Genomic DNA, 23,733 nt, shown 5'->3' on the forward strand with positions numbered 1-23,733 from the left:
TGTGGGTCTGAGCAAGCACCTCTAGGCTACCTGTCACCAAAGGCAGATGTAACAAGTCAAGCAATGATGTATGCTAAGAAAGATGATGGGAAAAGCGATCCCTCGGCAGCCTTCAAACTGCCAAAGGCAAGCAATATTAAAACAAAAATGGAAAGTGTTTAAACTAGACTGTTTACAAGAGTTACAGCCTGGCAACACATTGCTCACATTGTCACCTGATGAAACGCACAAAGCACTGCAGGAACAGGCAGGAACCTCAGGATCCCTGGAACATATAGATGTAACAACAGTGATTTGAAACAAAAGCCCACAACTGGCTTAAAACCTCCTTGATGCAGGAGGCACTCCAGAGCCCATCCAAACAGAGGAGCCATATAGTTGAAGTGAAACTACCTCTCAGCCTTCCCACAGGGGAGACCTAGGAGATTCAGAAGCTGTGGCAGGAGTGTAGCTCAGGCTTCCACAACACAAAGGTATCGCTACCTCTAGATGTACCTCCATCCTCCTAAACATGAGCCAGCGTGTGCCCAGGGGGCCAAGGAGGCTGATGGCATCCTGGCCTGGATCAGCAATGGTGTGGCCAGCAGGAGCAGGGCAGGGATTCTTCCCCTGTACTTGGCACTGGTGAGGCCAGAGCTCGAGTGCAGTGCCCAGTTCTGGTCCCCTCATTGCATGAAGGACACTGAGGGGCTGGACTGTGTCCAGAGAAGGGCAATGGAGCTGGGGAAGGGTCTGGAGCTCAAGTCCTATAAGGAATGCCTGAGGGTGTTTATGCTGGACAAGAGGCTCTGTACAGCTCCCCAAAGCAGGCTGGAGCCAGGCGGGGATCGGCCCCTTCTCCCCGGCAGCCAGTGCCAGGACAAGAGGACACAGCCTCAGGCTGCACCAGGGGAGGGTCAGGCTGGACAGCTGCAGGAATTCCTCTACAGAAAGGGTGATTCGACATTGGGACGTGCCACCCGGGGAGGTGGTGGAGTCACCGTCCCTGGAGGTGTTCAAGGGAAGGCTGGATGTGGCACTCAGTGCCACGGTGTAGGTCCCGTGGTGGTGTTCGGGTATGGCTGGACTCGATGACCTCAGAGGTCTTTTCCAACCGAGCTGGATCTGTGATGCTGCGATCGCACGCTGATCCGACTCACAAAACACCCAAGCCCCCAAAACAAACCAAAAAACAAACAAAACAAAACAACCCAAGAAAACCCAAGTCCAGTACCAACTACACTAAACTTAAAAGAAACAAAGGAAAACAATGCGGAGGATCAGCCCTCGGAGAAGATCCCAGGCAGGGGAAGAGAGGCCGCCGCCGCGCCCCCGTTGTGCCCCGGCAGCGCCAGGGCGGGGCGGACGCGCCCCGAAATGGCGGCAGCACCGCCCCCGCTGGCGGAAGCGGCGTGACGGCAGCACCGCCCCGGCAAGATGGCGGCGCCCAGCCTGCTCCGCGGGGGCCTGCGGCGGATCTTCTCCGGGCTGCTGGGGGGCCGCTGGGCCGCGCCGCCCGCCCGCGCCCTCCGCCAGGGTGAGTCCGGAGAGCGCTCTGCACGGCCCCGCGCCCCGTTGCTCGCCGCTGTCTCGGAGAGATGGTTGCGTTCACTGTAATTCGCCCTCTCCTCCCATCCCCCAAAATGCGGCTTCTCTCAGGCTGTCTGGGTCTCATTCTGCCTTCCCGTCTCTTTTTTCTTTTGCAGTCGTGGAGGTCACTGAAGGCAACACGACCACAGTAAGTCCCTGCTCCCCTTTTCCTTGGTAGCTGCCTTTGCCGTGGTTTCTCCCTCCTCCAGCCATGTGTGTGCCCGTGCCCTACCCCACAATAAGTAAAGAAAAAAGAGCGGACGCTTTTCTCCTTGAAAGATGTCTCAGGGTGTGAAGGCAGAGCCAAGGCAGGAGTTTGTGGGGAGTGCAGGTGAGCAGTGGAGGGTTTGGCTGCTGAAGGACAGGGCCGTCACCGTGGTGCTGGTGACAGGTACCTCCACAGAGCCACCCAGGAGCACCGGAGCCCTCACCGCTGCCCGAGTAGAGTCAGAATCCCTGAGGAGAGGCATTCAGCATCTCAGGCACTAGAGGCCATTCTTCAGACGGCTTCGTTTCCTAAACTGCTGTCATTTGGCATCATCATGAGTGTGGACAGGCACAGGGGAGGATTGCCAGTGGCTCTGTCACTTCGTCCTGCCGTGGCAGCTCCAGGTGGCATTGCAGGACTTGTCTGTACCGCCCACTCGCCACACACATCTCATGCCTTTCATCTGTGCTGTGTTGTTAACCGCAGTGTGTGCCATTCTGGCTTCAGGTGATACAAAGCTTCTGTCTTACAACACACGTGGTAAAAAAAAAAAAAAATAGTTGAAAGGGGTGTTTTCAAAGAAAGACCCTAAATACTAAAGGAAAATTGCTTCTGGAATAGAAGTTCTGAAGTAACTCATAAAGAAGAGCATCTTCTTAGCTACAGTTTAAGATACAAAGGAGAAGACTAAAGCAGTAAAATTCAATTTTTTGCCTAGTTAGCACCAAGCTTTTATACTTTTATCAAGAGAGTTGTCATTTTTTAGAAGCACTGATATTACTGAAGGGGAGGGGAGATTGCTTTATTCTGCTCACATTGCATGTGGCAGTAGCACTATAAGGTGTGGTTGGTGAGAGATAACACAGATATTTTGAAATATGTATACGTAAGATGAAGAGAGTGAAGGAGAAATTTGGGAATAGCTAGAAAAGAGTGCATTTAAATGTTAATCTATATATACATAAATACTAAGAAGAGAATGGACTATTTTGCTTGCTAATGATACAGAAAAAACCTGCTTATTCATGCCTTTGAAAATCTTAAGTATTTTTGTCAGAAATATATTTTGTTGAAAGTTTTGTTGTATTTGTGTTAGCGGACGTTGTCGTGTCTGAAACCTGCATGGAGCAGATAACTTACTCTATTTGATGTTACATATCTAAAATATATGGCAGTTAGCAAGATGTCATAAGACAGTCAACAAAAATTAAGGTGTGACAGTAGGTATGATGGAAAGTATCTATTTCTTGCCTTCAAGGGCCAAACTATTAGTCTTTGCCCAGAAACCTGAAGAGCTTGCAAGTGTGATCTGAAGTTGTTTTAACTGAAACAAGAGGGGAGTCTGCACACCAACAAAACACACTCAGTGGATTGCTCTATTTTACACTCAGTCAGTGTCAAAGGGGATGTAAATTATAATCTCAAAAGTCCAAAACATTAACTGAGGCTTGAAGCAGAAAATGTAAGCATTACATTAGCCCAGCCCTTTATGAAAATAACCCTTTCTGGAGATCTGGATATATTTGGTGTGTAATATTCTAGCATCAATCTGGAATCCATCAGTGCCCCTACATGAGGAAAATGTTGTAAATTTGTAAATCAGAAATGGTGTAAATTGACAAACCAAAGGGCTGATATGTTTCTCAGTGTATCCATTTATCCTGCCAATTCTACATCCGTCTTCCCTGAATCCATCTTTCCCTGCTCAGCTTTCTGTGTCTTTGTTTTAAATCAGTATTGAAGGAAGTGTTTGATGTGAACCAATTAATAGATCCCAGAGAAATACAGATTTTGTCAGCATACTGAGAAAGTAGAGCCCCTACACTCCCTCTTAGTTGTTTAACAGAGAAATAGCAACTGAGTGGATTAACAGTATCAAAATCCTCAGCAGCTGGAAAATAATTACCAAAACTTGTACACTGAAATTCATCTCAAAAAAAAAAAAATTGATCCTGACATAGCATTCTGAATCTTTGTTTATTTCCAAGATGGAATTACAGTCATAGTACAGGCTGAAGCCAGACTGGCAAGAATCAAAACTAGATACACCAGTTTTTGTAAAACTGGCTGTTGTACTTGTGGGAGGAGGAATCTTTCTTAAGAATTGACAATTCTGTCTGAGGTACTGAGATGCTTAAACTACAAGTACCTTACTTGTTTCCATTTTATCAGAAAGGCAGAGATCTGGCATGTAAAATAGTTCTGTGAGTTCAGCTGGATGCCAGCTTTCCATGCACACTTACAGAAAAGGCCATGCTTTTCTCTTCCCAGGTTTTCAGGCACAGAACCTGATGGTTTCTTTAAAGTAACCTTGCATTCCACCCAGGTTTTCTTTTCAAACTCAGGTGCTTGCACTCTTTGAGGCTGACAGTTGGTGTCAGCCAACTGCTGACAGTTCAGAATCTGCTTTTAATCTTAATTTGACCAGAGAAAACTCCAAAATATCTTGGAGAAAAAAATAGCTTAGTTTTATTGTCTCTTCTGTTATTAAGGTGCAATTTGAGATAGCTCGTACTTCCATTAGTAAGTCCTCAAAAAAGAAAAAAAAAGACAAATGCACATGTACATAGACTTTGTATTTCTAACACATCTACAGTTAGTCGAGTTCTTTCTTTACAGACCTCATACATCTCTTTGCATATTACTTGTCAGAAAATTTGAGTATTAGATGCCACCACTTTATAGTGATGTAGAAAAGAAAATTTTATAATCTCGTAAAAGAATTGTTCAGAGAATTAAACTGGATAAAATACCAGTATTATAAAATAAATCTGCAAGCCCCACAGACATTTCCTAACTATCCCTTCTTAAATTGAAATTTTTCTCAGAGTTTTCCTTGCTGGTGATTTATAATCCAGCAAGCCCCTGCATGTTTTCAACTATAACATGCAACTGCTATTCTGTGACATTCTCATATTCCTGGAAAAAAAAGATATTTTAAAGCTTTTGGCTAAAGGGCCTCTACACTTTCAAGGCATGGTGGTTCAGAAGAGTACTGCAGTAAATGGAATTCAGGTGAATATGTGAACTTCATACTGACTATCAACTAGTTTACATTTAGAAAAACATACAAGAATTTGCCAAAGAGTTTTCTATGACCTTTAAATTTGTCCCTCTCCCTATGGTCTGTGGCATAAGCATACCAAAGGGCTTGTTGTATCTATAGAAAAGTGAGTTGAATGATGCAGATACTGTTCCCCTTACATCCACACACAACTGGTCAGTGTACTGGGGACTTGATGAAAAGTATTCCTTGACTCATGGTGCAGGTAGAGCTGTAAGCTGTGCCTGATGCTTTGAATTGTTTCCTAGATTGAAGGGAGAATTATAGAGGAAGCTGAAGCACCACCTCCTCCAAACCCTTCTGGCCAGTGTCCCATCTGTCGCTGGAACCTGAAGCATAAGTATGATTATGTGGTAAGTTTAATGAAGGAGTTCCTCCAATCCTCACTGCTAGACAAGTATTGCTCTCAGATCTACGTACCCCACAACCTGCCCTTCCCGTCTTTTCCTGGGTGTAGGAAAAATATTTAACTCCAGCTCTGCTTCTCTTGGGTGCAGCAAGAGTCTCGTACTCAGTAATTGTTTGCCTTGGCTGATGGTGTTCCTGGAAAAAAGGGGAACCCTTATCAAACAGGAGATTTTGATTACTCACGTGGCCATCTGATCAGAAGAAGCCATACAGCCCTTCTGTGCCCAGCTGCCTTTCAGCATTGCGCTTCCCAGAGAATCAAACAGGAATGTGGCATTTGGTCAGTGGATACAGGCCTAGCTCCAGAGAGGCCAGAAGACTTGACTGGGTGAACTATATGACTTCAAGCACTACGATTTCTCATTTGTCACTGTCCACTAAGTTAATAACTGTTTCATACAGCTTGTAAAACTCTTTATAAGAGTATGAAGGAAAGGATACATCTTTACTTACTTTCCAAGAGATAAAACAGGTTTTGTTCAAGCATTTTGCAGGAAATGCTAATGAGATATTTATTAACTAATCAGGGGATAGCTAACACTAAACCTAGAATATGGGAAGGAAATCCTCTGTGCTTTATAAATCAAAAGCACAACAGTCACGAACACTTCAGAATAAGAAGCATGATGTAGCAGATGCAGAATGTAACTTTACAAGAGGTCATTCAAACACAGAGTTTACAAAAGGACTAAGTTCCCCCGTTGCATGCTCAAAACGCAGCACTGGAATTAGAAAAGAAGAAAACCAGACAGGAACATGCTGTTACTAAGATAAGGCAACAGAAAACTCAGAATAAGCTAATGTCAATAGGATTAGAGAAGGGGATACAAATACATTGGGGAAAAAGAAATGTTTGTGAGAAAGGCTATTAATGAGAGGAGAAGGGGACTGAAAGCCACACTGGTTGCAAAATGACTGAGCTGCTTGTGTAGTCGTAGTGCACACATGCAAAGGAAAAATTATCTTTTAGTATCTGTATATTGATGGCAATCTGCAAATGTAAAACAACAGGAAAAAACAAATACAGAAATAACTTAAGCATTGAATTAGGTACAGACCAACAGGCCTGGATGGTGTGTTGCCTCAAGGTCTTGAAAGAATTAGCTAACAAATATAGTACTTCACTCACAGGATTTTTTTTAAAGGATGAAAAAAAAATCCTAGGGAATCACCAAATGGTTTGAAAACAGCAAGTGAAACACTAAGTAGATAAGAGAGGAAGGAGAATGATGCTGAGGACTACTTACTGGCAAATAAAATGTTGCAAATTTCAAATAAAAGGTGATAGCTAGGAGTGAAAGCAAATAGCCTTTTGGATAGGACTAATTAAGACTCATGAATTATGAAGAATATGAGTACAGCAATAGTACCAATAGTACCAGACAAAATACTTGCAGTTACTCCAGAGAGGTGAAACAACAGATGTGAGGTGTAAATGAAATATATTTAGTGTCTTTCAAAGCATGTGTTGCAGAAATGGAGGCATTTGGAATCAAGTGTTGTCAGTGATGCTTACTCAGGCTGGGTGCTATATTAAACAGTGAAATAAGTTGGGGGCAGGGGAGTATTTAGTGTTTTCTGGCCTGCTTTCTCAACAGCATGTGAAACTTGGAAATAGAATGAATTTGCAGATTATAATAAATTTGGTGAAATGACAAATACCATTAAGGTTTCTAAAGTGCTACAAGACTGGATCATGTCTGTTTTGTGTCACACGTGTTCGAATGCAGAGATTCCTTGCAATTCTTTTTCATGGTTGCCGAATTGTGTTGTGATCAAAACCAACTAGTCATTTGCTCTGGAAAATGCTTCTTTAAGGTTCATATCATTTTATGTGACTTATAAATGCAAGAAGTAAACAGCATCATTAAACTGGGTAATTCTAGAGATTTACAGAAAGCATTCCATGACTCACACATTAACAGCCCTTGAGAAACTATAAACTGATGTTCAGGGATGAAATAAGTTATGGCAGTGGATTACATCTTGGAAAGTTATATATAGACTTACATAGACTCAGTTCCTACTGCTGTGTGTTGTAGAAGACTCCACTGAATATCTGGAGAGATAATCCATCAGGGACCAAAGAAGTTTTAGACAATGTGATTCTTTAGAGTCTGAGTTCCAGGATTAGAGATTGGTCACAACAGACAGTGTGAAACATGAGTTTTAAATGTGTTTGTAGAGTGAACTAAGCTACAAGTTTGCTTCCACGCTTCACTTTGATTCTTAGATCCTGATTTCTACTGTTCACTAAGGACGCAAGAGAAAACTAAATGTGAAGAGACATTCTATAGCCAGTCTTGAGGATCATTGCCAAGATCGTTTCTAAGAAATTGTGGTGCTGAGAGACAATCTAGGAACATGTCCATCTCAGCTGTCACATAGATTTTGAATGCATCTAGTGTGGATATCTCCAATACTCCTTCTGGACAAAAAGGTAAAGAGAGCAGTGTGAACTGGTATTTTGGAATTGTAGAAGTTTCTTACCTCATATTTAGAAGCTTTCCTCTGTGGGGCCGATGAGAACTAGGACAAGTTTGAGTTCTGGAGTATACCACTTCTGTGGTTGTGTAAGACCCTTAGGTTTTTGAATGCTTTGTACCAGTCACAGATTTTCAGGATTTTAAATGTTAAGGTGAATAAAAATCTCCCTTTTGTACACTAAAGCACTCCCTGCTATTTTATTCTTTGTTGTAGCCATGATGAGCAGCAGAATCTTGAGATGCCTAAGTACCAAAGCACAGGCATTTAACTCTGTGAGCAATTTAACAGTGGGACAATTTTCTCACTGATGGTTAATTGTCCTAAATGTCTGTAAATTGAGAGCAGTTATTTGTGTTAAAGATATAGCCTAGTTCATAAGCTGATCTTGGTGAGAGATTGGAATAGATGGTGGTTCCTTTGAGATTGGTAAGCTGAAATCAGTCGGTTGCACAGAAGGGAAAGTGTGAGCTTTTTTGCTTGGGATGCTTGTAATTGGACTGAATGAGGCACTATGAAAAGGGAAGTGTTGAATTAGCCCCTGAGGGAGTTGAGTAATATGACCTCACAGGACTTTCCTTTTGTCATGTGTAACTAGCACAGTCTAAAGTAGTGGCATAATGAGTTACTCTGGCTGTCAGAGAACTGGGGGACCAGTGTCTCCAAAGTCATTAATCAACTGAACAGGCATTGTGAGCCCTAGCAGGTCATGATTCCAACCTGCCTCAGCTGTGGTGCAGAGGGCTGCAGTTGTCTTTGCCAGTTCAATCCTGATCCTCTGCTGTGGCTCAGGATAACAGAGCTTAAGGTATAAATTCCCACAGTTTGTGGTCTGCGTGTGTCTGTCTGTCCAGTGAAACTGAGATTGCGGTTGATGTTTTTTCATATCCATCAGAGGTAAATTATTTTGGTCACTGTATGGATGCAACAGGATTGAAACCCAGAGTTCTGATACAAAATGTGTGGGGAATGGTGTACAGCTCCCAGGAGTAAGAGAGAAAGGAAAAACTGAACTCTTGTATAACTGGAAATAATGACAGGCAGACTTGTCTGATACAGCCTAGTAGTAATTTGGCTGCACAGATAGAACTGTTCTAGCAGTAAATCAAAGTTTTAATGAATCCTGTGTCAGTCAAGGATCTTGCTTTTCAAAGTGTCTGCAGACATTAAAATGCAGGTGCCTCTGCATTTTGGTTACCATCTATTCACAAGAATGTGCAGTATACAGTGCTCCATCCAGCAAGTTTGTCCAGCCCTTTTAGAAGTGGAGGCTAAACTTGTTTTTCATTTCCCCCCTTATCCACTTCAAACATCATTAGTTTGAGTAGGCAGTAAATATGTCATCTTGCTTTGGCAACAGTTAGGGGAAACCGAACTGCAAGCTTTGCCTATTAGCCCTAGATTAATTCAGTCCAAGTTGTTTTCATCAAATGCTGCAGATTACAGGGGTGGGAATCTGGGTCCAGCCTCGTGGGAGCTGTCCAGTGATTAAAGCAAATCCGTGGTTACAGGCTTGGCTGTCCACTAGCACAAAATGTGAATTTCATGGAACATGACGGCACCATGAGAACTTGCCAGACATATTTTTTAATTTGACCGCTCCACGTACTTGTTCACTTCCCTCCACAGCTGCCCCACAAAGTTGGCTGTACCTGTCTGCTTTCTCCCAGTGGTAAGATCCATCTGTGTGAATACTCTGGGAGAGGCACCTGGCCTGTTAACTGTGAGGAATCTTCAGAAATGGACAAACCTTTGGTCAAGTGTGCAGCATTTTAAGCCAAGCAGCGTGACTGTAATTTGGAGCCCTAGCAGCTGGGACATGACTGATGATTTCAGTCAAGAAATGACTGCCACACCAGGGTGTTGGTCAGTTGGTGACACTGTTGGTCAGAGATGATAACAGAGAACAGATTTTCTTGATTTTTTATTCCCACAGGGAGAAAAAAAATATTATCTCCATTTGTTTCCCACCACCCCCCTTTGCATGGAAACACTTGATAACAAGCCTGTGACTCCATGAGGTGTGGTGGTAATATGAGAATTCACTTGGACCACACACACACCCTTCACAAGAGTGTGTGGCCTACTTAGACTTTCATGGCTGCAAAGACTGAAACTGCCTCAAATTTGCCATCAGCTCTCTTCTTCCTCTTCTCCACAGAGTAATGCAGCAGGCTACTAGCAAAGTCTTGCAAATTTTTCTCTTTCTAGGCACTTGGAGCTGAACAACCCTTTTTCACTTAGGGAAGTGTTATGTGCTAAACGGCAAATTGAGCTGTTAGTGATTTGAAGATCCAGACAACTAAAGAGGAGGAAAAAGGGGGATGGAGTCTTGCTCTAGTTTCTTGAAACCAATCCAGTCTATTTCAGGAGTGGTCAAAAGTCAGTGCCCTTGGACGTTTGGCTTGCCTCTATCCAGTTTCTGCCAATGCAGCTGGCACCATCTGGTCCCCTGGTTACTGTTCTCCTTGGCAGGGCCATGTTTTAGCTGGGCTGAGGGACACTCTGCTTCCCTTTTAACCATCAATGGCCTCCCAGGAACATGCTGCTAGTTGCTCAGCTGGGCTTTTCTCGTTCTTTGGATACAGCATGGTTCTGTAGGGTGCCTGATAAGTCCTTTTGTATCAGGGAGACATTCAAGTCAGTGTCTAAATGTCAGTGGGCATATGCCATGTTTTCAAAGGAGCAGGATCTGAAAATCAGTCTGAACATGTTCATTGTAGACAAGTGGATGCAGAAAGTCAGTTATGGGAAGAAGGAACCTGCATGTCATGATATTAGTGAGGATGGTACTGATTGGGGGTGGGGGTGGGGGGGAAGGACAAAAACAAACCACAAATCCCCCAAACAAATAAAAACCCTCAGCATTTTGTCTATAGCGCTTGTAACCAACACTGTGTCCCAGGTGACTGGACTCCATTTTTAAAAAGGGTAAAAAGGAGCAACCTGAGAACTACTGATCTATCAGCCTCACCTATTTGCCTAGGAAGATCATGGAGCACCCCCCTCAAAGCTGTGCTAAGGCACGTGGATGACAGGGAGAAGATTTGATACGGCCAACAAGGCTTCACCAAGGGCAAGTCCTGCCTGACAAACCCAGTGCCCTTTGGTGATGGAGTGACTCCATCAGTGGACATGGGAAGGGCTTCAGATGTCATTTATCTGGACTTCTGTAAAGCCTTTGACATGGTCCCCACAATATCTTTCTTTCTAAACTGGAGGGAGATAGACTCAATGGCTGGACTGTTAGATGCATAAGGAGTTGGTTGGACAGTCACATCCAGAGAGTAGTGGTCAGAGTCTGGTAGACATCAGTGGCAAGTGGTGTACGTCAGGGGTCCTTACTGGGGACCAGTTCTGTATCATATGTTCATTAATGACACAGGCAAAGGGATTGAGTGCACCTTTGTCACGTTTGCAGATGACACATCTGAGGGACAGGATGCCATCCAGAGGAACCTGGACAAGTTCAAGAAGTGGGCCTGTGGGAATTCCACGCAGTTTAACAAGAACATGTGTGAAGTGCTGCACCTGAGTCAGCGCAGCCCCTGCTATCAAGACAGGCTAGGGATGAACAGATGGAGAGCAACTCTGGGGAGAAGGACTTTGGGGTGCTGGTGCATGAGAGGCTGGACATGACCCAGCAATGTGCACTCACAGGCCAGAAACCCAATTCTAGCCTGAGCTGCATTGAACAGAGAGTGGCCAGCAGGGCAAGGGAGGGGATGAACTCAATGATCTTTAAGGTCCCTTCCAACCCAAACCATTCATGACAGTGTCAGAATCCATCATTACCAGAAGGGCATCCTAAATTCAGCAGCCTCCTTGACAGCTGAGCTGGTCTTGTGCAGTGGGGGTGGGTGAATAATTCCTAGCTAAAATTCCTGGATTTTTGAATACTCACTTTATATTCACTCATGATCATTGATTTTGCAAGGCCATTGAATGAAGGTAGGAATGCTCCAGGGAGCTCTTTCTAAAGGAGCAAGGGTGGGGGCAGGAGCAGGTCTGTGAATCTGTGAACAGGCACTCAGGGTCACCCAACATGAAAAGCAAAAAGTACTCTTTGTTCCCGCCTGTTGCCCTGGCCGGGGGGTGCAAAGTTCTGCCATGCCTCGTTTGAACTCGCTTTGTCTGGATGCTCACTGGCAGGTTCCCTCAGCCTCCAGGCAGCCTCTGCATGGTCCTGCTGCCTCAAGCAGGAACATACAAGAGCCGTGGAGAAGTAAACTCTCAACCAGCAACAAGTCTGTCAAGAGAAGGGGAAAAAACAAGTGTGAAGTCTCTGGAGGCCCTTTAGGCCAGCTTGTGCTGAAGTCAGGATGTCAAGGATGCCTGCTTCTATTGGCCTGAGGGGTATCTTTGCACTGGTGTTGTGTGTGGAAATGGAGAGCATGGATCTCAATCCTGGGCTCTTGTACTGTGTACGGTTAATGGGACACTTGTGCAACAGCTGTTGCTGCTGTGTTTAAAAGTTTGTCATTCCAGCCCTGTGATACTATCTGATCCTAGAGATCCCTTTAATTTTGTTTTTATTAAAAGGGCTGCTTTACATTTCTAGAGTTTTTAATTGTAAAGGTCAACAGCAGCGTAGTCTAAATGATTCTTGAATCACAGACAAGCCCTCAGCATGCTTCAAGTGCTCCTTTCATCCACCATGACTGTCACAACCCCACCTAATGCACACACAGTTGAAGGACTGAATGCAGCAATTTATCCTATTAGTCCTTACTCATCAGCACATATTCTTTCCTTACATAAAGCTTACTCATGCAAGATCTTGGACCATTTCCCTGCCCTCCACCCCTCCAGAGAGACCTGAGGGAAGCTCCACCATGGGAAATTAGATAAAAGTTTGAGGAGTAGATAGCAGAGAACAGTCCTGCTCTGAGGGAACAAGGAGGGGGTCAGAGGTGATTTAACATATCTGTGAACTTTAGGACAGCAGCTGTGATGGCATTTCAAGTTGTGTAAACAATATCCATCTGTAGGTCTTGTGTAACTCTGCCTGAGTACCTAGGACACATTATCTTAGCAAGAATCTTGGAGCAAGTAGTGAAACAGTGAAGGAGCAGGGATTGCAGCTGACATCATGTGTTTACACTAGTGAAGTCAGAGGAAGACTCAAACCATCTGAGTGAACTTACTAAGCTAAACTGGCAGGCAGTGACAGCGAGCAAAAGCCACTTGTTGTCAAGCTGCAGACAAAATGCGTAGGGAGGAGTCATTGTTTTGTTTTACATTGTTTTGAGTTCTGTACACAACGCAAGGCTCAGCCCAACACCTGAAGTCACAGCAGTGAAGGTGGCTGGGGCACTGATGGTTTTGCCCTTCTCTCTCCTTCAGGATGTCTTGCTGCTGAGTCAGTTTATCCGTTCAGATGGAGGGATGCTGCCACGAAGGGTCACAGGCCTCTGCTTGGAGGAGCACAAGAAGGTTGCTGTCTGTGTGCAGATGGCTCACCGTGCAGGTACACAGCTCTGCCAGAGATAAGCCCTGACTGTAGGGTACCTGCTGAACTGCTTAGGAGGGGTCTCCTGCCCAGTTGGTATAGCTCACTAAGATGTCATTGTCCAGTCACCCAGCAAACTCATTAGTCCAAGTGCAGGGACAGGGTGATGGAACAGAGACTACTTGTTCTGCTTTCTCTGTTTCCTGTAGATGAGACGAGCGTTGCAGAAAGATCTGGGAAGTGGCTCAGTCTCCAGTAACTAATGATTAAACACCTGCTTCTGAAATTACTTGATTTACCTAAGCCTGACCTACCCCATTAGTAACATGCAACTCTGCCATCTGCCATGTGATGACTTTTTTACTTTTCCCTGCGAGTGGGACGCCGGTTGACGCAGTCCAGAGTATTGTGCTGATCTTTATGCCTGGTACCTGAGTTGTATCCAAGTTAAATGGACTGAGAATTTTAATAGTCAGATTTTCCATCCCGGAGATGGAATCTGATTATACACCAGTGCCCTGTGTCCTCTGTAAAAGCCTCTGCTATGAACCCAAGTGAGTGTTTTTGGCGTGTATTTCCTCCCTGTACCCAGCACAACTTCCCAGCTTCTCTAGCTGGCATACAGGTTCAGCAGTGACTGAAGATAAAATACCCTTTCTACTGTACTTGAGCTTTTGTTGTGCTGTCCCAGTAGTGACCTGGGTTGCCTGGCTTATGAGGTGTAATGTGACTTCTGAATGCAATAGAAGCAAAGAGACACTGCAAAATATTCTCACATCTTTTTCTGTTTCAGGTTTGTTGCCAAACCACAGGCCTCCACTTCCTGAAGGCCATGTTCCCAAGAAACCCAAGCTGAACAGGTGAATAGTCTTGTCTTTCCACATTTCTCTTTTTCAGGATTAAATTGGAAAGGGAAAAGCAGTTCCTTACAACTGGGTGAGAAATGCCTCAGGCAGCAGCGTTCATAAAGAGTACTCAGCATTTTGGAGAAGATCTGTCACGATATTCTCTTGGCAGTCTTTTAAGGACAAGTCATATCTTATATAAACCTTTTATTCACACAAGATTAAAACTGCCACACATGTTAGAGTCTGCCTGCCCTTCCTCAGCCGTGCTCACCTCCTCATCACTGACAATGAGTAAGGCAGTCACAGGAGGGTGCCACAGATGGAGTCACAGCATCGCAGAGTAGCTGAGGTTGGAAGAGGCCTCTGAAGATTGCCTAGTCCAAGCTCCTCCTTAAGCAGAGTCACCTAGAGCAGCTTACTCAGAGCTATGTCCAGCCAGGTTCTGAGTATATCCAAGGATAGACCTTCCCCAAATTCTTCTGAGGGCAGCTTGTTCCAGCGAACCAGCCTCATACAAGACAAGTGTTCTCTTACATTCAGACAGAATTTCTTTTTTAATTTCTGCCCATTGACTCTCGTCCTGTCACTGAGCACCAGTGACTGGGGAGAGCCCGCCCCTCTCTTCTTTACACCCCTCCTTCAGGTACTTACAAACATTAGTAAGATGTCCCTGGACCTTCTTTTCTCCAGGCTGAGCAGTCCCTTCTCTCTTAGACTTTTTAGCCCACCAGAGCAGGAGGGTGCCCAGGCAGTGACAGCAGTAGTGAAGGGGGGGTGGGTGAGCAGCCAGCAGGGGCTCGTCACAGGCGAGCTTCTGCCCCAGCCCAGTTTCCTCCAGTTAGCGATTTGCCCTCTGCCCCTGTTACCTTCTGCCCCAGCCCAGTTTCCTCCAGTTAGCGATTTGCCCTCTGCCTGCCCTTCCCATGCGACTGAGCCACTTCTCCCTCCCCAGCCTGAATGGCCCCTGGCCTTTGGTGGGCGAAGGCAAAGCCTGCAGGGAAAGCCTGCAGCCGCTGCCTGCTCTGTGCTGGGCACTTGGAGGTGCTAATCCCCTGTTTATAACCTCACACTCTGTTTCCATGGGGATGTCAGAGCAGTGAACGAACCTCGCATTAGCAAACCGTGGGGTTACCAGAGGCCATGGGGCTGTCGCTGGGAGAGCTTAGACTGCAAGGCTGAGGATGGCTGGAGACTCCTGCATTTCAGGTCTGACTCTGCACTGGAGATTTGAGAGAGGCTCTTGGAACTGTTGGCAGGCTGCATAATGGATATCAGTGAGGGTCAAATTAGAGGACTCTATGTTTAATGCAGCTCTGTAGCCATCAGATACTTCAACTGTAATAACTTCTTCCCTGTGTCTGACAAGTCTTGGGGATTCTTTAGTATCTGTGTCTTATCTGGCAGCTGTGGGGTGGAGCAATTATCTCATTAGCATTCACATTGCAACCCTGAGTAGCAGGTTGAGACTGGAAATGGTAAATGCAGTATCTTGCTGGAATCACACCGGGACTCCAGATCTGACCGTTACAAATTGTTTTATAGACCTTTAGTAAGAATAAAGAATGAATGGGTCTGGATACATTCTACATGCAAGTAGGTGTGCTACAACTCTAAATTAATTAAATTGGATATTACTGCATTGCTAGCCCCTCCCTACACTACCCTTGTTTTTCTCTTCCAAAGAGGGAATGTAGCAGGCCGGGTGGAAGCAATTTAGTAAAAGAGAGCAGAGCTGTTTGCTGAAGATATGGAGTAGCATTGAAGTAGGCAGACTTTGGGTGGAGAACAGAGAAGAGGATCAAGAAATGGGATTGAAAGTTTTGGTAGGGGGCTGACACTACGCAAATGAGTTCCAATTGCAGAGTACTTCAGGAGTGTTCTCCTGGTCCCTCATGATACTGTCTTCTCAGCCTGCTGGAAGGGGAAAGCTCTGTGCAAAGCCTTGCAAAAAAGCCTTGCAAAATCTTGGCTATTCTGCATGAGTTTTGACTGTGTGAACCCGCACCTGTACTTCCCTCGTTGCTCTCTGGAACAGTAGCTGGCGTGGCATAAGGCAGGAGTTACAAATTGCTTCCTTCCTCTAGCGTGAAGTGTACCCACATGCTGAGTGACTGAAGTCATTTAGCTGGTACTTATTTTGGGAATGAAGCCAGAGCTCTTATCAGAAGTTTCCCACATAAATGACTTGTCCAAACTTACCTTGTCTTTGCTTCTGTACTTGTTTCCAAAGCTTCCTGTAAGCCTGCAGTAACTTGGGAAGCACTCAACCTGTGGTGCTGCCAAATGCAAGTGAGCTGACAGGGGAGAAAGGGGGCAGAAGTGGATTGGAACTTTGGAGTGGAACAAGCTGCCTTGTTCAGTGCCATCAGAACATGTATGGGTCATCCTCTAAACGTGTAGTATCAGGGCTATTCACCTGACTTATTCCTTCATTGTGTTTATGTCTACTGGATTTTTAAGTGTCAGTTGAAGAAGAGATCCACAGGATCTAAAAAGATCCTATTATAGCAGGCAGTGCATTACACAGTTAAGTGATGTATTTTCCAAATCTTTGAGCTTCATCTCTTTTCGAGATCACTGCATTGGCAGTTCTAGCCATCTTTACCCCTCTACTTAGATGAGAGGTAGCAGTGCCTTTCTGCACTGCTGCTAGAGCTCTGGGAATGACAGCAGGGAGAAACTGAGATGCCTCATAGTGTGCTTGGGCCCCCTGTTAAAGGTTTTCCAAGACAGGAACACAGGTAATGTAAGCAATCTGTTGTCTGTCTCTTTACTCTGAATGGAGAAAGTTTTCACTTTTGTAAAGGAAGGGCTTGTGAGAAGTCACTGTCTACTCCAGATGTTACCTCACAGATTCTGTGGGAATTTGTAGTGCCTGGGAACTGCCTGCCATCTTAGACTGAGCTGAAGAGTGTTTTGCTCATGGTAGAGCTCTTAACCGTACTACACCATCAGCTGCTAGAATGACAGGATGAAAGCTGCAGATAGCCTTAGGAACTGATTCCACTCACACCACCTGAGACTGAAGGAGATTCATCACTTCATTGCGAAGTGAGAGTCAGAGCCCAGTGCCTCTGCCATGATACAGACCTGAGCATTGAATTACTGCATGCAGACTCAGAGCAGCATCTCTGGCCTGGCTGAAGTCTGGCAGATTACTTCACTTGGATGAGCAATCCCTTTCATTTTTTTCCTGGCAAAGTTCTGGCTGGTGCTCCCTGTGGCCAGCCTTCTTCCAAGGCTGTGTCAGTATTTTTGAGAGCAGCTTCCTTTGTTGCTGAAAGAGGGACAAATGAGCCTGATGAAAAACTGATGTGTCCCTTAGTGTACAGGTCAGCTACATGGGAGGAACTCTACAGCTCCTGGGCAAAAGTACTAAGGAAGTATATAAAGGAATGAGAAGCTGCATTAATGTATACTTTTGAAAGCACTAAAAAAAAAAAAGCTGTTCCTCAGCTATTTTTTTACTGCAGTTGTGGCTGTCTTGGCCAGAATGTTTAGCCCATGTCACTGTCACTCTGATTAAAGTGAGCCTGCTTCAAATCCAAAGAGTCTGGCATGCACTGGCTAGCACCTAGCTGGGATTAAAAGGTATCATGCCACCATATGGAACTATCAGCAAACTGCCTAGTTTTAACAAGGGTCAGGGGTGCTGACATGCCATTGATGTAGTGTTGTGAAGTGGGGATTTATCACGCAGAACTCCTCTGCCTCTCAAGAAGGTGCTCTTCTGGTGCTTATTCAATGACGTTTTCCACAAAGCAGAATTCCTGCTCTGTTTTCTGAACTGGTTGTAGTATCTCAATTGTATGAACTTTGGACATTCCCTTCTACATGCCCTAGATTTCTCTGCAGAGAGATAAGGACTTCCCTGCTTTGCACTGGGTCAGTTGGCACTTGGCCTTCCTCTACCCACTCCATCTCCTTATCCTGTTTGCACTACTGGAATTCAAGAAGTGCGGAATGCTTTGAGAACGTCTGACCTGCAGATCCTGCCTTGTGCTTGGTTATACAGCTGTCTAGCATAGTATGGAACATTCACCCATGATGTAATGTAACACAGAGGAGGAGATTGGGAACTGCAGAAGAAGACATAATATGGAAGTGAAATGCTAAGCTTTATGGTCCTGAGGGTGTTCAGAGATGTATAAGAACACCTTGTGGTCAGAATTCAACTGGGAAGCATTCCGCATCTCCCTCTTCTATCCCCTGCAGTTGGGACACTGTCCAGGTGAGACTTGCTATGCTATTTCTCATTTCTTGGACTTCAGTTCTTTGCCTTTTTGCTTTCTGCCTAATTTTTTTTTTTGACAGTGATAGCTCGTGAATGTTACCACTTAACTGCTTTACTAGCTATGGTTCTTTTGAAGACATGGCCATGGGAGTAACCCATATTATCCATGAACTCTTGACTCTCATGTCCTCACCTTCTCTTACGTATCATTTGTCTGCAGAAGTTGGACATTGAAAACAAATGAAATCTACCCTGTCAATGCAGAATTACTCCCTGCAGTTCATTTTCCTCATGTTTGGCCCAGTGTGGGGCTTTCACTCTTTCCAGGGGATCATTCCACAAGCAAATTTGTCTTGCAGCCAAGGATTGTTCCCTCATCCTCAGCCTGTATTCTCCCTTTCAATACTTCCTGCTGTTACTTCTGCATTTGTTCATGCTCCAGCCTGGCATGTTCCAGTTAAGTGCTACAGCAACAAAATATTTTCACTAGCCTGTGAGGCTGAGGAAGTTCTAAGTGATTTCACCAGCATTGTGTAGGGTGACAGACTGTTCCTATACTCCAGAGTCGTGTGTGCAGGCCACCAGAACCATTTGGGAAACAGTCAAGCTCAGCTGTAGGTCAAACTTCTTCCTTTCAGTAATAGAAACCTGAATAGCTCAGCAGTTTTCTTTTCAGCATGGAGGTTTTTGCATGGAAAATGTGGACTAACAGTCTGTCCACATCAGTCCCTGAATTCAAGCCAGCATCTAGATGCTCTTTGAATATGAATATAGCACTCATGTTCTTCTGGCAAGTCCGAAGTATTGGTTAAAACACAACACCGTGAAGTTGTTCCCTATCCAAAAGGACTAGGGGATATCACAGGTTCCTTGACTCTGGGGTCTGTCAGCAAGAGGTGCTGTAAGATTATGAAGTACTTGTTTCTGAGTGCTTAGCTGCCACTCCATTTCCAGCTTCCTACTGGAAGAGCATAACTTGGCACAGATAGTATCCAAGTCAATCCCTCCTCCATCACCTGAACTGGAGGAATTGCTCTGTGTTAAGCAAGAGGCAGGCTCCCTACAAATTCCTCATGAATTACAAAGTTCTCAGGCTCTGTGGACACCTCTTGTCCCCGGGAGCAGAATCTGTTTCCCTGCTATCAGCATTTCACCCCAGCAGCATGTGGTTCCTCTCATCTGCATGGGAACGGTGTTGTGCGTAGCATGTGTATTCAAAAGCAAAGAGCCAGAGCGGCTGCAGGTGAGCAAAGCCAAGAGGTGTCATGGGAAGGGATGTGGCAGGGAGGAGGCAGTCTCGCCAGCACTTTGATCGAGTGCTTCCTGCAGTCTGTAGCCCTCTGCCTTCTGCTCTTAATCCAAACAAAAGCCATATTGAAAAAAATCAGTGAGGGTTCAGAAGTTCAGACTTTAACTGTACCAACGTGGCCTTTGCTTGAGCTGTGTACAGGACTGTGGTTTTCCCATTTTCCCTTACCCATGGAAGCTTTGTGCCTACTCCTTGGTACTAAGTGGCAGCCTCCACGTGGGAAGGCATGCCCACTGGACAGAATCCATGGAAACAGACTTCCGCACGCTACAGAGATTTTAGGCTATCAAAATGACTGCAGGTGAACTAATCGTAGTTGTTTCCATCCTGCTTATATCTTGCCTTTTCCCATCAGGGAAATCCCATCAGGGTTCCTGTCACACTTTATCCAAACTACTCACTTCTGCACTTCAAATCTAGGAATTCTTGTTCATGCTCAGGACACTACCATACTCAAAGGGGCAAGTGAGTCACAGTTCCCAGTTCTGTTCCCCATTGCCAGAGTGGGAGCTCTGCACACTGAGGTGACAGGTTAGGACACTGCAGACCAGCTGCATTTGGCATCTACCTGAAGGGTCTGTCTTGACAACCTTCAGCTACTTGAGAAAATTCAGACCTTGCCAGTGTGTGTTTGTAGGTGATTATAGAAACTCCCCAGGACAAACCTTGTTGGATACAATGAAAAGTAGGGAGACTTTGCTAGAAAAGGGTGTACCCTATCTTACATGGATGGCAGAGTTTGCAGGAAAGTCCTGTGTCCTGGGCTTTGAAGCTCTCCTGTGTGGGTTTTGTGGATTGTTTTTACTCACAGAAAAAAAAAAACCCAGATCTGTGAAATCAGTAGGAAATGGAGTTAGTCAAAGAGGAGAAGGAACTTTGTAGACTGACTGCTCCCAGGCATCAGGCTTTTGCACTGCTGAATCAAGGTAAAAAAAAAAAAAAAAAGAGGCAGCAAACAAAATAGGACAAGTTTGAATTTGGGACAAAGCAAGTATTAGAAGCCCTAAAAGCAAATGTGCTCCAGGAAGGGAAAGCGTCCAAATGTCTGTTTCAGCTAACAATGAAAAGCCCCAGCCTGCAGTCCCCAAAGGAAGCCAAAAGCCTGGACCAGAGGGCTGGATTAGACCTGCTCAAAAGAGAAATAACAAAAGCTTTAAAATCAGGCCATTACTAAATCCTCCTTCCTATGCAGAATTGGGGTGTGCACTTCCAGCCCCCACACAGAAACAGAGGGATTTCTTAAAAAGCCACTGTCTGTCTAAACCTGCATACAGCATTGATGTGTATCTCACATTCACACATTCACTTCTCTCCCAGTGAGATCATTTATTATCACAGGAGCACTTTCCCGTAATCGTGTGGACACGTGACTAGAATTGCACTTGGCACATTGATGCATTAACACAATTTGGGAATTTTTTTCCCTCCTTTTCTGTAAGTGTAGTCTTACAATACCAAAATTTGTGCTGTGACACCCCCCTTGCAGCAAGGGGAGTATGAAAAGGAGGACCTAGTCCATGTGCCCGATACCCCTACAGCTTCTCCCAGAGGACCTGCATTGCCATGGTCCTTTGCCAGATTCCAAACTGGGGACCTGTGTTTGGTCTCTCTGAACTCCCCTTGCATGTGAAATTAGAGACAGGAAAGTGTCTCCTACTTCCTGTCCCTGTTATGCAAGGGATTCCAGTAATGCACTAGCACAGCGTTACAGGTCAGAAGGGACGGGTTTAATGCACGTGTAGGAGAACCAGTGGCTGGATCTTACTATGTGTTCGTCACCCAGACCTCTCCTGCTGTTGCTTCTAGGTGTTTTAACTGTCGTAAACTCCTTAAAGCAAAGCATTTTGAAAGTGGCTTCATTTCAGAGGCGGAAAGCTCCACATGTGATTTATTTTTCAGTTTGTGCTGTTAGGGAGTATTGAGGAAGAGAAGTGCTAAATGGGCTGCTGTTATGCAGTCCGTAGCTGCCTGGCATAGCAGGCTTGCTTTGTAGTTCTCAGGATTGTGCCAAATGCCTTCAAACAAATGTATTACATGGTCTCTGTCCAAAGTTCTTAATATCTCAAATTTGCACGATGCAAATAAAAGGTAAGAAAGCTTTTTGTGGGGAGGATGAGTAATTGAGGTTACATTAAGACCATGGGATTACTCAACAGGGGCATGCAAACATCGCTGGACAAAGTTTATCAGTCTGTTCCAAATTCTAATTTGTTGGAGCATTGTTTGTGCAGATTATGCTAAGGTTTTAGTTTGGATCTTTATTGTCTGAAAAGACTCCTCTTTCTCTAAGGACCTCTATTCCCCTCTCTACTGGTAGCAAAAGATTTAAAGCCTAACAAAACTCCAGGCCACCCAGCCACAGGGTAAGATTTCCAGTAACTGATTCTGGATTTGAAATCCCCTGCCTGTTTGCAAAGCCAAGTCTAAAACTTCAAATGGTAAAAAGCAGAGGATATTTGCCAGACACTGCTCTTCACAGAGATCTGTAGTTGTGATGATAATTCCTTTTTAATACATCTTACACTGTAGGTGCTGACTTCCTGCACTAGCAAGCTGCAGTGGTATTGCACAGAGAACACAAGAGCAAATTTGGACATATAAAAATACAAAACTAGGCCAGAAACCCATTCCATGCAGAAATAATAACTAATTATTCCCCCAAAGTAAATTTACTCGTTTTTAGAAGCTTTCTCACAGAATTTGGCCTTTGTAATTAGTTTACCTTATTGAGACCAGCTGTTGAAATAACATTTCCCCTAGAGGCTGAATGCCTTCAGTCTTGGACTTAGTTGCAATGAAGGGTTTTGGCACTCCAGTTTAGCTGCAGGTGGACAACTTGCCAGCAGCCTGGAGACTACACCTGATTTGTTTTGTGAAACTGGAAGTCAAGCAGGTGCCAGTGGGTTCAGTAGAGAGATGAGCTTAGAAATTCCAAAACAAAATCTCCTTTCCAGTGGTCCCTCCTGAATTGAAGGAGCTCTGCTCATGGTTATTCCTTTTATAAAGAGGCATGTTAGGGAGGCAAAGGCTATAGTGCCTTGCTTCTGCTTCAGTTGGAACATTTTCTTAGTGATTAGTCTCAAACTGAAATGTGTTTGTGTTGTTTTGACAGGTACCTGACCCGCTGGCCCGTCAGATCTGCAAAGCCCATTTGGAAGAGGGGCCCTAAGTGGTGCAAAAAGCCCTTTCCAGTCGGACACCCTTTGCTGAAGGATAATGTCAAATATACACAAAAGCCTCTCTGTTTAAACCACTAGTGGCCAGAACTGGCATAGTCAGTAAGCACATGTTTTCCACATGTTCTGCTGGTTTTTTTTTCCAAGTTTGTCAATACCTCCAATTTTCTTATTCAAAAATTGTCCTTAGTACTCTACATTGTATCCAGCTGTGATTTCTTCCTCTAGGAGAATACAAGAGCCATCAAAGCAAAGTTCAGTGCGCAGGATGATTTGATGAAAGCAAGGGGCAAAGACTTCTACCTCAGAGGCAGAAAAGATTTGAAGGCTTTTGTTTCTTTATGTTCCACAAATAGGTTTGGGAAAGGATGTTTTCTTCTTTTCCCAGCAGTGAATGGTGTTTCCCCATTAACGTGTGTTTCAGACTTGCCTCATTTGTGCTCTTGTACCTGTGAGACAGATGGAAGAAAAATCTCTCTGCAGCACTATATTTTCTCAGCAGTAACAGAAGTTTTTAATGACTGCTAAACTTAATTTTTTTATTATTATCATCTGTACTACCCTTGATTTGCAGCAGAACACCTGTGGCAGTGGCAAATAGGTGTGTGTCTTACATGTCCCCTTAAAAATTCCTGACTTGTGCTTCACTTCTGAATCTGGAAAATACACAGTGTTGACATCCTTCATGACATGGCCTGGGTTTTTTTTTGCCCCTGGCAAATAAATTTTTCATAAATCTTCCATGCCAGTGATATGGTTTCTTCCTGGGATAGTTTGGAACTGATTATCCATCCTGTAACTAAAAAGGTGGCACCATTTCCTGTGTAGTACACATACAGATCTTCCACCTACTGACCACTGCTAATTATGAAAAGCTGGTATGAAAAGCTTTTTAAATTTATCATAGTTTGATAAATGGTTTTGGCTCCATTTCTTTGGTATTTATCTGGGGGCTACAAATCAATATAGAATTTTTATGTA

General features: G+C 44.6%; 1 protein-coding gene across 1 annotated transcript; it reads left to right on the plus strand.

Annotated features, from left to right (window-relative positions):
- Positions 1-1,375: 1,375 nt before the first annotated feature.
- Positions 1,376-23,493, plus strand: MRPS18A (mitochondrial ribosomal protein S18A). Its single transcript, XM_063390927.1, has 6 exons — positions 1,376-1,516; positions 1,686-1,717; positions 5,090-5,194; positions 13,080-13,203; positions 13,979-14,045; positions 22,689-23,493. The coding sequence occupies exons 1-6, from the start codon at positions 1,417-1,419 to the stop codon at positions 22,831-22,833; spliced, it is 573 nt and encodes a 190-aa protein (XP_063246997.1). The 5' UTR covers positions 1,376-1,416; the 3' UTR covers positions 22,834-23,493.
- Positions 23,494-23,733: the final 240 nt, after the last annotated feature.

Source organism: Prinia subflava, chromosome 2, assembly GCF_021018805.1.
Source record: "Prinia subflava isolate CZ2003 ecotype Zambia chromosome 2, Cam_Psub_1.2, whole genome shotgun sequence".
NCBI lineage: Eukaryota > Metazoa > Chordata > Aves > Passeriformes > Cisticolidae > Prinia > Prinia subflava.